At 42.0% G+C, this 15,308-nt stretch overlaps 1 protein-coding gene across 1 annotated transcript; it reads right to left on the minus strand.

The window, feature by feature from the left end:
- Positions 1 to 3,230: 3,230 nt before the first annotated feature.
- On the minus strand, positions 3,231 to 13,417 carry prkag3b (protein kinase, AMP-activated, gamma 3b non-catalytic subunit). The gene is made up of 13 exons (XM_068734189.1): positions 13,103 to 13,417; positions 11,106 to 11,172; positions 10,165 to 10,271; positions 9,974 to 10,055; positions 8,674 to 8,732; positions 8,483 to 8,528; positions 8,337 to 8,388; positions 7,701 to 7,827; positions 7,041 to 7,206; positions 6,718 to 6,755; positions 6,269 to 6,415; positions 5,603 to 5,696; positions 3,231 to 3,893 (listed from the first exon to the last, which is right to left on the minus strand). The coding sequence occupies exons 1-13, from the start codon at positions 13,118 to 13,120 to the stop codon at positions 3,862 to 3,864; spliced, it is 1,035 nt and encodes a 344-aa protein (XP_068590290.1). The 5' UTR covers positions 13,121 to 13,417; the 3' UTR covers positions 3,231 to 3,861.
- Between the last annotated feature and the right edge of the window lie 1,891 nt (positions 13,418 to 15,308).

Below are 15,308 nucleotides of genomic sequence, written 5' to 3' on the forward strand. Positions count from 1 at the left end.
TAGTTTTAATCAAATGTTACTCAAACAGCAGGACATTGCATTGCATCCGTTTGATAATAGAATAAGAAGGATCTATCAGGCAGCACTTGTTTGTAGGAGCAATTTGAGAATTGGAGAACTTCACCAGCGTCATCAGGCTACAGGGAACAAGCTTGTTTGCTCACTCAACGTCAAAATTTATATTGGTTTTATGTAGCTCCCAAGGCTTTATTAGTCTTCTGTGGTAGTCATAAAAAGGACGTCAAAATGAAAAAGAAATGAAGACATGCTGCAGAAGCCCATTAGCTGAGGCTGCAACTGGACTGTACCCATCATAAATAGAAATGGAAGGAATGCATCCTGCCCCCCAGAACAAGGCAAACATCTGCTGCCATGATTAGCAAATACTTTCACAAGGGAAAGGCAAATCCCCGCGTCCTCATTACACTGTGGTGAAGGAGCCTTGTTTCTAGTGGCCCGTCTTGTTATTCACCATGAACAGAAGACATGTTGTAGTCTTGAACAACACTCATATTCAACTTCTTGAACTTTTAGTGATCGCAGAGCAACTCCTAGAAACCCAATGGACAAAACAGCCCCCCCCCCCCCCCCCCCCCCCCGGAACTTCATCTACAAAATGTCATTCAAAAAGACATGAAGCTACCAGGAAGAGACTCAAAATGACAACAAAGAGACACAAAAAGACTACAAAGAGATGCTAAACAACTATAAAGTCTATGTGTCTTGCTCCTGGTAGTGGGGCCTTTTGCATGTCTGTGCACTGAGGGCCAATGTGCTCATAATCCTCCCATGGTTTACGTAAACTGCGTTGATTATTGATTAAATATCAGTTCTGTCAGAAGTTCGTGAGACAGAAAACTGAAAATAGTCTCCTACTACACTACGAAGCCCACTGTCGGTGCAAGTTTCCTCATGACTTTGGGAAGTGGCATATCGAACCATGATTAGCTTCCAAACGAGTTGTGAAGTCACAGAATCCTCTGATAGGAACACAAAAAACACTTCCTCTTCCAGTAGATGAAAGTGAAAACAGGCCTCTAGTATCAAACTGTGCATGAACATCATTATACATCCTAGTGAAGACATATTAAGACATAACAAGAGTAAAACTTAATACTTAAAATGTATGTATTTTCAGGTGCACATTGTCCTGAATGCCTTCTTTTTTTTTGTATATGTTAAAAAACTGTTGTGTCTGATGGCAACCAAAGGCCAATTTCTCAAAATGGTTCCCAACTGTATTAGTCCAATATATGGATTTTGTCACTTTGGTGAGAAGTTGTGCTCTACAGTAAATAAAGGCCTCGCAGAATGATTTATTGGTCAGAAACAGGAGCAAACTTGTTTTTAAATGTTCCCTTTGACCCTGGGACCAATAATAGCTCTGCGTTGGGTTTCGTGTCAGCGCAGGAATGTTGCTAACGGTCCCGATGGAGCACAATCCAGGAAGTCCAGTTTGAGTAACACATCCATGAGTTAGGAGGCATGTCAGATGCTGAAACACTGCACAGCTGTTCACTGATGACTTTACAACTCATTGTATCCTCAATGATCAACAGGTAAACAGCTGAATTACCACATCTACAGTTAAACAGTGATCTACCAGGACATATCCGATATACGTAATAATAGTAATAATATAGTTTGTTGCTGGATGAAATTGCATTTGGTTGCCACTTGTTTTCTCTGACTGAAATGAATGAGGACACTTTGCTATTGTCTATCCTCACAGGTCTACCCTAAAAAGACCCTAAAACTCTCCGTCCATGTGACTTTATGTTTACTGCAGTGTGAACACTACAACAACTACAATCTTCGAATATGTGCAAGCCTCTCCTACGTACATTCAGTTCAGGTTGGCAATAAAATCCAACCGCAGCAAAAGCAACAAAACGAGCTCGTTGACTCGACACCAAACATTGCTGCAGTAATGAGAGGGCAGAGGAGGCCTCCTACCTGAGCCTGGGATCCATTTCTGCAGTCAGGAGTCAGCGTCACACCATCAGTTGTGTCAGCTGTCCACGCTCCGCTGCATCCCGCCTGCATGCGTTGGCTCAGAGACAAGGTTAAGACGTTCAGGTGAAGCGACAGCCCGAGCTCGTGATTGGCGGCCGGAATGTTTGTTCAGAGGAAGGAGTCGTAAAGCAGAGGGAGCGGGAGGACGGTGCGTTGCCAGATCCTTATTGATTTTTTACTTAACCTGCTGCAAAGTTCAAGAGCGAAACAGTCTGCAAGTTCACCTTCACTTTTAAAAATGTTATTACATTATGATTTTTTTTAAGGATTAGCTTGGTATATGTAGTTGTTGCAATAATGGTGGAAGCAGTATTAGCAGTGGCAGTAGTGTGGCATTGCTATTATTTCTTATCATTGCGTGTGAAATAATCCGGCGATTCAGTGGTTTAGATAACATGACGCTTCCTCCTGAAGTTGATAATGACGTTACAATCACATTCATCAGTTGTCATCTGCATATGGGGGAAGTTTGCATTGAAGGCTTTCTGCTAGAAGGGTTTATTTGATCTTTTCCTAAACCGACAACCAAGTCCATTTGTTGCCAAAACCTAAAGAGATTTCTGTCAGAAAAAACAACAACTTCAATCACATATGGAGGATTGTCAGAGCTATTTACCTAATGTGTGTGTGTGTGTGTGTGTGTGTGTGTGTGTGTGTGTGTGTGTGTGTGTGTGTGTGTGTGTGTGTGTGTGTGTGTGTGTGTGTGTTCATGTAACCTGGTTATCATGTGACCAGGATGTATGTAAGTGGTAGAGTTAACAAATCCGCCCCTGGTAAACAGAGCAGTCATACCTCATCAGCTGTCTAATCACCTGATGGACTTCATGTACTATTATATGAAAGCTTGGGCCACATTTACGATACAAATATCTACCAAACGGAATTTAAAGTAAAAGATTTTATGTAGATGTTTTGCTTTGAAGTGTATCCGTAACTGCAATAAATATATCCTTCAGAGACACTATAGATTTGCTTTTCAATAAGGTCATTTAGATTTGATGTGGTGGAGAATATAATAATAACAACAAGGTAATAGGGGTGTCATTATCATGTGAACAACAGTGTAATTTATGGGTAATGCCAAGGGAATCCCAAATGTAATAGCCTGTTAGTATCTTGTTACTAATTAGTGGTCATGTTGTGGTTTAATTAACTTTAAAATGGAGCAACAGCATGAGGGTAAAATCAGGTAATAAAAACCAGACAACAAAAGGTTTGATAAGAAGGGATTCTATATTAGCAAACAGAAATAATAAGGGAATAGGGATGATGATAAGGTAATATGCTAACAATGTGAAGGTATCATTAATTAATCGTAGTTAAGTGTAACAACAATTACATAAAAATTATGACTTAAAATAAAGTACGCATTTACGAAAATGTGATCACAATTCCAAGATTCAATATTTTCCATATACATGAATGAATAATTTGTAATCATTCAAAGACCAGAAAGTCAAGTGCAAACCATTAAACTTAAATTAAACGGTCGTGTTTTGGGGGAGTCTCCAATATCCCCCAAACAATCAAATATAATGCACTTGTCGTGGTCACTTTAAAAAGTCTCTGGTTCATCAGTTTGAAGCCACACCTGTGATGTAGTTCGTCACTGGCAGCTTCCCAGCACAACCACAGTCCTCTACTGGCTGCCACTGAGCCGCATCACTTGGGTATGAAGTGCCTTGCTCAAGGGCACTTTAACGCTGCTCATAGAGAAGGTTGATTTTCCACTTTGTCTTTCCGTATTTTATCTTCTGGACTGGGGATTGAAACCATTGACCTCTCAGCCTCTTCTTCGCCGACTCATAGCTATGTTGAGCGTGATCAGTCTCCCGCCGGTTCTCTTCAGTCCTGACAGCCCGATCCCTCGTAAATATCTGGAAAAGATCAAATAACAGAGGAAAAGTTTGAATTCTTATAGTTTCACTTTTGTGGGACGAGAAACTATGACCACCAACGTTTAGTCCAATGGTGTTGCCACGTAACGAAGAGACCATTTAAAAAAAATTCAATAAGAGGAGTTTATGAATCGATTTAATATCTACAGTGTTTGAAGACGGAGGACAAGCACTGAAGCACAAAGCCTAATGCTGCAGAGCGTTTCATCAAAGACGAGTTCACATCATATCAGAGGAACCAGGGAAAGTGGATCGTACTGCATTCAAACAACCCGGGTGGATTTAAGTGTTTACATTTCTAGATCGGCCGTGAAATACAATAATGTTCTGTTTTCTGGAAGCAGATGAGACCACCACTGGAGGATTTGTAAAATCAAATGGGAAATGTCAAAGCAAACATCTCAACAAATAGTTCCTCCAAGATGGCGGCTTGTATTTCGGGTAAATCTGGTATGATGTTAAAACAGCATACTGTAGTGACATGCTGACAGAAGACAAGGACGATGACGCAGGCTTACTTTTTGAGAGATCTTCAGCCTAACATGTTAGGTCCATTAAGTAGCAGCTTGGCAGACGGAGTTTGCCCAGTTATTCTATTTTTCAGCTAACATGGATAAGAAGTCTTAAAGGTTCTCCAAAAACTAGAAATCTATGAAAACCAGGCAAACTCGTATGCTGCATTCCAGACAACTCAAGACCGGAAATTTCCCAGTTGAAATTTCCAACTTTGGACCTCCAAGCGTGCCGTGAGCTTGTTCTGAACAGGCACTGCAATAGTCCCCAAAACACAAACCAATTAAATGTTTTAATAAAATCTAAATAGTATTATGCCATCAGTTCAATTGTATGAGCACAGACACATCTGTCCCCAGATGTCAACAGATTCTTGAAGCAGAGATGGAATGGAAACCCCAGCATGTGTCACCGTGATGGTGAATGATTTGAGATTCACTGCGTTATTGAGGTGTATTTAGCTCACTGGAAGTAATTTACTACATTAATATGCGTTTGAATTGAAAAGAAAACTTGCAGTTGGGAACAAGGATCACAGGTGTGGCTTCCTTTAATGCAGATGCAGTAAATACTTGGGTACCAAATCCCCCCCCCCCCCTCACATGATCCATTTGGAGAATCTTACAGAAGAGCCACAACAGGCAGCAGCAAGACTTTGCAATTCAAAGGAAACGTGAAGATGCAAGCCGCCAACCGGCAGCTCAGGCTGGGCTTCCTACCTGGGATGTGTTGGCTAAGAGTTGCTGGTGGCATGGTGGTTTCAGAGGAGGAATTTCAGCACGAAGACGATGGGGGGGTGGCAGACGTTGTAGAACGTAGAGGATAGGGGAACTGCTTGGTTGGTTTGGTAGTGGAGGTAAAAGTGGATGAATCAGATCGTGGCTCCAAGAGCATTTTGTTTGATGCTTCAAATGAGAGTTGTAGAATAAATGTAAGGAGGTTATTGATAAGACCCTCATTGTCTTCAGGAGGATGACTAGTTGGAGATGAAGTGGAGTTTGCGTATGTAGGAACATGAGCGTTCACAGGACGAGAAGGAGGAGGAGCAGAGATCGCCAGAAGGAGAAGGAAGCTTTTAGAAGATTTGAAGGCCGATGGACGGATAACCGGGGAGTTCAGAGAAAGAGCAAGAGGTGAATGGAAGGGTTGGAGTCAGGAGTACAGAGCATCAATACCTGCAGGAGTGAGAACCAAGGCCTGTAGAAGGTCCGATAGAGAGACAATCCCTCTCACCACATCGTCACCGTCCACCAAAACCAAACGATGCACCTGAAAGAAAAAAGGGTTTATTCATAATGCTTGATTGTAAAGCTTCTACAGCCAACCGAGATAAAATGAACCATTTATCACCTCACACTGTAACGGTAAAAAGAAAAGGAAAGAGAAACAAGAAACTGGAAAGGATACAGTTCTAAACAGTAAATTGAAACGCTCACCATGGTATTATACAGTCTCATACCTGTTCTCCAACAAAAAAAAAACATAATTCACTTATGCATTCTCCCTTTTAAACTCTCTCGACAAAATTCACGGATTCTGTCAATGGAGTCCGGTGGCTTTGAGCGGCGCATGCAACGCCTGTTTTCTTTTCACGTCCAACTTGATGAACCAATTTCAACCAAACCAGAGTTGGTGATTGTTGGAACAGCGGAAAAGACTAACTAAGACAGTGTCGATGACATTTATTTAGTTTCTTACGTTTGAATGAAGTGTGTTTCGATAGATATATATATATATATATATATATATATATATATATATATATATATCGATATGTGGACGTTACTCCTACTAGATTTAATAAAGAGTTGTCGGTCCGACTGTTGGCGCAAGTATGTTACCTCAGCCTTGGCAATGCGGTCAATGATGGTCTCCAGCGTCTCGTGAGGGTAACACTTGAGGACCCCCTCCATGCAGCAGGCTCTGGAGGAAATGGCCTCCCGCATCGTCATGTTCAGGTTGTTGTAGTTTTTCTGGGCGGCTAAGTTCTGAATGATAGAGAAGAAAAACGTTAAACGAATACTGTGCAATGACACAACTTCTGTCGTGTTCTTTCATGGTGATTCTTCCTCGCTTGAGGGAATTAATCTATGCTTTTGTGAAATTGGGGAACTATTTCTACATTGTACCAAATTCATTCGCAAGCAATTTCACAATATTTTCTATTTATTTACTTTTTCTGAGTTGTAATCACTATCAAATTGTTGTATTTTATTTCCAATGTTATTTCCAGAACAATAAGACTATTTGACTGAGCATGACAAGAGATTGATGAGTGAAACTAACTCACAATGACATCAAACCTGGAGTACAGCGCCACGACTTTACCTACAGAGGAGACACAGAGAGATGTAGGGACCATAGACGGCACACACCGGACAATGACAACAGAAAAACATTACGCAGAAAAGAAAATCAACACTGGATGGAAATCACAAGTTCTACTGGCTGCTGATGAAACACATAATAGAAAATGGCATCCACTTTTGACTATTGACTTTGGGCTAAGAGTTAGGAGTCAATCAGTGCAACAGTAATACAGAATGAAACCTTCCATTTACTCAACTGTGATTTTAAATAAATAACCAAATGTCAAGAGTGATGTTAGACTACCTTGCTCGTTGACCACGGGCAGAGCGGACACTCTTCTCTCTACAAAAATGGTCAGAGCTTCAAAGACAGACGCCGATTCCTGGACAGTCGCAATCTGTTTGAAGGTACCGATCGCCACTTCATTGATCCGCTTCTGAAGAAACCTGGGTTTAGGGATCTTTGATCGCTGCAGGGGAGGAAAGAGAACTTCTACAGTACATACAAATCAATCATTTAAAATAATTTGAAAATAAAATAATTTGATAGAAATTTAATAGAAATCCTACAGACCAAGAACTGCATTTTTTGTATTACATATATGTATGTATATGTATATATATATATATATATATATATACATATATATGAAAAAAATATAATATTTATTTTTTTATAATACTTATTTTTATAGTACATTTTGTTTCATGCAAAATAATATATATATATATATATATATATATATATATATTATTTGTTGCAGAATAAAAGAACTTTATTTTATTTTATTATTATATTTTATTTTATTTTATAGGGATGATGGCTGTCACCCATTTCTTATTGTTATTTGTAGGACATTTTCAGAATCCTGTGTTTTCAAATGACAAAGAAATGCAGCAAGCAGAAGGAATTTTTTTTAATCAATATTATGTGTGTGTTTATTGCAAAAGGAAAAAGTCTTACGAAGATGTGGAGGAACTTGAGGATGCGTTTGTGAGTGAGGATGTGGAGGACATTTCCCGATGCCGGGTCGATGACCGGCAGTCGGTGTATCTTATTCTTCAACAAGGAGTAGATGGCGTCAAACAGACTGAGGAGACAATAAAACTCGTGATTACGGTTAGCCGTGAGGATTGTACCATGGACTGATGAGACACATTATGGATTTGATCCTCTGGTATGAGGCAAGAATAGAGTAAAACATGAGTTTATGGTCTCAATCTCTAGTTTACAGTCTTCTTCAATACAGCATGATGTTCATTTAGTACATTATGGTCCATTTAGAGTCAAACAGACCATAAAGCAGGGGATGCTTTAGGGGGCGGGGCTACACAGTGATTGACAGGTCGCTACCACGCCGTTGTCCAGCGTTCGTTTGTACTAAAACACACCAATGAGTCAGCTGTTCATTCAGAATGAACTAAACTAGCTAAAATTAGCAACCCAATTAATACCACGGGTGGCGTGAATTACGGATGCACATTGCTAACCAAGCTAAGTAGCCAGCTAGCAGTAGCATTAGCCGCTTCAAAACGGTATTCCATAAACCAATGGATGGCATCACGGTGCCTACTTCTTTTTTTTTACGTTCCGTTTCACCTGCAGTCAGGAGTGATGCTGATCAGTCTGTTGGAGGACTGTAGATAGATCTCTGCAGAGAGAGAGAGAGAAACACAAGTTATCAACACAAACACATGCAGATGTGTCTTTATTTTTACATGAGAACACGGTCGTGTTGAACACACCTCTCCATGTCTCTATCTTGTGTTCTTCCAGCTCATAGATCTGAACCTGCAGACAAAAACAAACACCATCACGTGATTTGTATTCATAGCTTCCTGTTGACTTCTGTTGTATAACCCGACGATTTGGCGCCACTGTGGCCCGATTTGTGTATTTGCTGCAAATGTTTCACCCAACGGTCGCACAAGCTCACCAGAGGAGACTTGTAATAACGATGGAGAATGTTGATGAAGTCAGTGATCGTCAGCATACCTGCACACACACACACACACACACACACACACACACAAAACATGGATTTATCAGTATGTCAATAGCAACAAAAGTCAATTATATCTCGCAAAGTTTCTTCCTTATCGCATGACTCCATTATTATGACTCACTGTCAGTTTGGCTTCTCTAATGTGGGCATTATGGGTGTTGTACTGACAGCGTTCATCTTTAAATAAACAATCCATTACCACAGAAACATATTGAAGTGACGATATCGTTTCCATACTTCCGCCCATTTTTTGGGAACCTTTAATAAGATAGGAGCAAAGTAAAATACGATGGCCGTCACATGACAAGGATCTTCGTCAATTATCTCGTGAATTATTACTCTGCTCTAACAAACATGTTTTTGAGGCTGTTTGCCGTTTCTATTCCGAGCCCGAAAATGAGCACTCACCGACCTGGTGTTTGTAATGTAACACAAATGTCTCGTAGTTGACCCGCTTCCCTCTTAATGTTGGCCGTCATTCATTTGAAACCCCCCTATCTGCACCAAGGAAACCTGAACCCTCAGGATTCTGGGCTTCAACCTGATGTAGGTCACACACCGATTAAATGGTGGCACGGAAAGGAACCGCAACACTTATTCAGTTCATGAAAGAACCCAAAAGGTGGCACTGCTCGGCCACATTGTAAATATTCATTGAGTTTATTTTCTTCTGTGTTTATTCAGGCAGACTTTATTTAGACTTTATAAAAGTAGACTTGGATTGAATTTAAAAATAAAGGTTTTTTTGGTTAAAACATTGTGTTTTTTACGACAAAAAATTATCGTAATTTTCTAGTTAGATAAAAAAAATTTAAACGCGTGCATGATAACACAGACGCATCACTCTTTTATAATCGTGGAGTTGAAACAGGAGGTAGCTCTGCAAGGCATGAAAGAATAAAACTAGGTATCATTATTTCATTATTATTTCCAAAAGGTTTAGATCGGTGGGTTAAATTGGACGCAAACTATTGAAAGTAAAACCCCGGTTGCTCAAGATGTTGAAAATGTTTTAACAGGTCATGACTATAATGTGGCTTTCCCTGTTTTCTCTGTAAGTTTTGAACATGAATATACAATGTATAAGCATTTTTATGCCCCTTTAAGGGGAGCTCAATTATGCGAGGGGACACTGATGATTCTGTAAACTTAGATCATTTGTGTACTGTACACCTCTACTGTATTAGAGTGTATATGTATGCAAGATAGACAGAGACGTATTAGGGCTCACCCACAAAACACTTCAGCTTGTTGTCCCACAGTGGAGCGGCCCTCACCCCGTTAGCCACCAGAGCAAAGAAAGCCTTCTTCACCTAACACGAACACACACAGACACGCACACACACACACACACACACAACGCTTTTCAATAATTACAACCCAGAACACTCATGCAGTTGTGGGTCTTTTGCTATTCCATACCTGCAGTGTTGTGTCAAAAATGACCAGCTTGGAGCTGGTAGGCATGGCATCGTAGCAGCAGTGACTCTTCATGAAGTTCATGTATATGAACGTGTCAGAGTCTGTGCCTGCAGGGGGCGCAAGAGCATGTGTTGCATACAAACAGCCACCTACAACTAAACAACTGAAAACATAGGATTTACACTGCTGGTGCCCAGGCCGGAAACCCTCTGGGTCTGTAAAGGGAAGCGAATGTGGAAGATCATAAAACCTGCATTCTCTCTAGTGTCCACCAGGGGGCGACTCCTCTGGTTGTATAGAAGTCTAGTCTAAAATGACTCTACTTCTCTCTTGATTTATTCCCTCAGTAAACATTGTAAACATGAGTTTATGGTCTCAATCTCTAGTTTCCAGTCTTCTTCAATACAGCATGATGTTCATTTAGTACATTATGCTCCATTTAGAGTCAAACAGACCATGAAGCAGGGGATGCTTTAGGGGCGGGGCTACACAGTGATTGTCAGGGTTTTTGTCTTATAACTTTAACCCTTTCACAGTGTGTTTTCAGTAAATTGTCACATTTTGGTTGCCTAAAAAATGTCTTATTCAGCATTCAGTTTTACTTAGCTCCTCCCTCTCGTGTTACTTCTGGTTGCAAAAAGCCAAGATGGCGACGGCCAAAAAGCTGAACTCGAGGCTTCAAAACGTCAGTCAAGAAACCAATGGGTGATGTCACCGTGACTACGCCTACTTCTTATGAAGTCTATGCTGGTGCCAAGAGATATTATGCCAAATCCAGATATCAATAAACTTTTTTTTTTTGTTGCAATAATCACAAGAAATCTTGGGTATTTGACACAGTGGCTGTGACAGTCGTGATAATAGTAGGCTGTAGCGGTAGTATAAGCACAGGAATAGAAGTTAAATAAACACACAAGGTGAAAAAACGTTCTCTTCTTTACCTCTGCTCTTCATTGAGGGAACATGCTGTTCCTCTTCCTCATCCTGGTCCATCTCAAATAACGGGACCTGGGAAAGGAAGAAGATCAACAGTTTACGCTTTGAACACTGACTCGACTCCACACACAGCTCTGCAGTGACCCCTCATCCAGGACAGGCATAGGCGTGAATTAGAACATAATATAATAACATGGAACTCATGTTGCCATGTCACCCTCTGACATGTCCGTTGGAGACGAGTAGTTATCTATAGGTTGGCTGCTGCATGTCATGGCAGGAGACCAAGAATCTGCTGGCGGACGTCAGCGTTGATTATGATTTATTAAAAGACTCCACAGTCTTTTAATAAAGGCAGGCTGCCAATGAGCAAAAACGCTTGGTAATGACAACTATGGCAGATCTACAGAACATGGAAGTTTCAACATTGGGAAACAACCAGGTGACTCAGGAAGCTGCTCTCAGCAAGATATTAAAATCTCAAATGAATTCCTAACCAAGGAGGTTCTTTTTAAAGTTATAAAGCTCTTTAGTGGTTAAACACAGATGGGTGCTACAGTCATTAGATCTATAGAGTTGGACTGTCTCGGATGGTCTTGTGATGCAGCTAAGGGTAAGGATACCACAACATTCCTCGGGCACCTCTCTTTTGAAAGTCTGATCGTTACAGATTACCTGAAGACATAAGAACTCTAGCTATTTAACAGCTATCAAGGTGATGCACTGGGGTGATGCTGCGGGCGATAGAGAGATAGAGAGATAGAGATAGGAGAGAGAGAGAGAGATAGAGAGATAGAGATAGGAGAGAGAGATAGAGATAGGAGAGAGAGAGAGATAGAGATAGAAAGAGAGAGAGAAAGAGAGAGACAGAGATAGAGAGAGAGTGAAAGAGAGAGAGAGACAGAGATAGAGAGAGAGGGATAGAGAGAGAGAGATAGAGATAGAGGGATAGAGAGAGAGAGATAGAGCAAGAGAGAGAGAGAGAGATAGAGAGAGAGATAGAGAGAGAGATAGAGCAAGAGAGAGAGAGAGATAGAGAGAGAGAGAGAGAGAGAGAGAGAGATTGAGAGAGAGAGAGAGAGAGAGATTGAGAGAGAGAGAGAAAGAGAGATATGGAGAGAGAGAGAGAGAGAGAGAGAGAGAGAGAGAGAGAGAGAGAGAGAGAGAGAGATAAAGAGAGAGATAGAGAGAGAGAGAGAGAGAGAGAGAGAGCAAGAGAGAGAGAGATAGGGAGAGAGAGAGAGACATAGAGAGACAGAGAAAGAGAGAGAGAGAGAGAGCAAGAGAGAGAGAGGGGGAGAGGTGGATGCCTCCAGAGCAGACAGCTGTTGGAGGTCTGGGCAGGAGGAGCAGTAAAGCTGTCTAGTTAATAGTAATGGATGTGAAGTCAGTGTTGGTTTCACTTCGTACATGAATAAACACTGCAGCTCCTCACCTGAGTCTGTTTTACAAAGTAACGTAAATCACTCAGTAACCCTTCAGACGAGTAATCCAGAACAAATTGTTGAAAAAAAAAAAAAGCATGAATATATTGTATTAAATTAAGCACAAGACATGCCACTTCAGTAGACTTCAGAACAAACATGACTTGGACCACTACAGAACAAAACACATGAACTGTTCACTAACCCTGGAACAACAGACACGGTCCAGCCTTATATCAGGTCTTGTTAAATGTGGTGTTTGACAGTAAACAAACATCTTCAAAATTAACATTATTCATTAAAAAAAAAGAGAAAACAAAGAGACTAAAACTAGATTCAACACAATGATTGAGAGAAGAATGAAATGAAAATCAAGGTTTGAGGGTCTCTGTTGACATCTCACAGCTGATCAGCTACATGCGCACACAGACGCTGTGTTTGGGCCAACAGACATTATTGTGACTATGATTTACTTTAGACAGTAAAAGAAGCGCTGAGGTGTTTTTTCTTTGCAGCTTCTCAGTTACAAAGCCAACCAGGGTGGGTGGGTGTGGGGGTGAGTCAGCAGAGTGTCTTACCGCTGCAAGAGCCTCCATGGTTTGGGGAAGAGGAGCAGAAAAGGCAGCCTCTCTGGAACCAGACCGACCCCCGGACTACAGCGCCCGACCCGCTGATCGGGCGCTGATCTGACCTGATCCGTCAGGCACTCCCTACCATGTCAGGTAAAGAAGTCCCGGCATAGTGAAGAAGGGCTGAGACGGGTAGGTAGGTAGGAAGGAAAGGAAAGGAGGTATCGGACGAGAAAGGGGGAAGAGCAGAATCTGTGAACCACCGGTTCAGCTTCAGCCAGCAGGGTGTGAATGTCTGGGAGAGACAAGAGGTCTAAATCCGGACTGAGGGGTGAGAGGCCTGTGGCATTCACAAAGAGAGAGAGGGAGAGAGGGAGAGAGAGAGAGAGAGAGAGAGAGAGAGAGAGGGCGGGGAAAAGTTTGGAGGGAGAGTCGAGGCAGCTAAAGACAGACACATACCCTAGTATGGTGACAGACATCATCGAGCTCTTCTTTATCATCCGTCGGTGAGAACTTCAGGTGGCAGCATGGAGACCACTCAGAGGAGAAACAAGGACCACAAACGTCATCGCCGTCACCTCCGTCGTACGAGAACAGAGCCGGATCACCTATGAAGTCCAATCATCATTTTAAATCTAAACTGATTTGTTTTGATAAACGGTCAATAATGCAATCTGTGCAATCATGCTATTTATGCAGCAGCTTATGTGCTAAAACATGCACAAAAAAAAACTTTTGTACGTTATATTAATAATTGACACGACGGCGCGGTTTAAAACAGGCTGGAGAACTGGAATGCTCCGTAGAGCTGAGCTCAAGGGACAACTTTCATATTTCACAGTTATTGGATTTTATTTTAATAAAAAGAAGAAATAAATAACTAGACCGGTGCAGCTTTAAGGCTCCGTGTGGGAGATGTTCAAGTTTCACCGGGCCGTTGCATGTCAAACTATTTATAGACGTGCCGAGCAGCCGTACTAGACTACCCACTCCTTTGCACACAGTTGTGATGTGTTAATATGCAGCCTTACAATCACTAAAACGTGTCGTCAACAATGACAAGAAAATACTACGTCAAGTCAAAGTCGTGCGGACATAAAAAACAGCGAAACTGGCTGGTTAAACTCTGCCAATAAACCGCATTCATTCTGCAGAAAAGTGAAATAACTTTACTTTACAGAGAGGAGCTCAGATATTAATAGTTTACAACTGTTTGAATAGTCCTGACATTGAGCCTGGTCCCTGTCTTCACTAGTTCTCTGTATGCATGCATGATGTTTGCATGATGCATGCATGATGCGTGTATGATGCGTGTATGATGCGAGTATGATGCATGCATGATGCATGTACGATGCGTGTACGATGCGAGTATGATGCGTGTACGATGAGAGTATGATGCATGTACGATGCGAGTATGATGCGTGTACGATGCGAGTATGATGCATGTACGATGCGAGTATGATGCGTGTACGATGCGAGTATGATGCGTGTACGATGAGAGTATGATGCGTGTATGATGCGTGTACGATGCGTGTATGATGCGTGTACGATGCGAGTATGATGCGTGTACGATGCGAGTATGATGCGTGTATGATGCGTGTACGATGCGTGTATGATGCGTGTACGATGCGAGTATGATGCGTGTACGATGCGAGTATGATGCGTGTATGATGCGTGTACGATGCGAGTATGATGCGTGTACGATGCGAGTATGATGCGTGTACGATGCGTGTATGATGCGTGTACGATGAGAGTATGATGCGTGTACGATGAGAGTATGATGCGTGTATGATGCGTGTACGATGCGTGTAAGATGTATTCCTGCTCTACAACATCAGGAGGATTCGTCCCTTCCTGACTGACGAGACTGCGCAGGTTCTCATCCAGGCTCTTGTCATCTCCCGCCTGGACTACTGACACTCTCTACTCGTCGGCCATCAGACCTCTGGAGCTTGTCCAGAAAGCTGCAGCTCGCCTGGTGTTCAATCGCCCCAAGTTCTCCCACACAACTTCCTTTCTCCGTTCTCTACACTGGCTCCCTATAAGAGCTCGCATCCAGTTTAAGACTCTGGTGCTAGAATACAGGGCAGTGAAAGGAACAGCTCCTTCCTATCTCCAGGCCACGGTCAAGCCTTACACCCCCGCCCGACCACTTCGCTCTGCTGCCTCGGGGCGATCGGTCGCCCCGTCGCTCAGAGGTCCCTGTGGCCGATCG

Source organism: Cebidichthys violaceus, unplaced genomic scaffold (genome assembly GCF_023349555.1).
Source record: "Cebidichthys violaceus isolate CVI_PGR_0920_01 unplaced genomic scaffold, fCebVio1.0.p SCAF_61, whole genome shotgun sequence".
NCBI lineage: Eukaryota > Metazoa > Chordata > Actinopteri > Perciformes > Stichaeidae > Cebidichthys > Cebidichthys violaceus.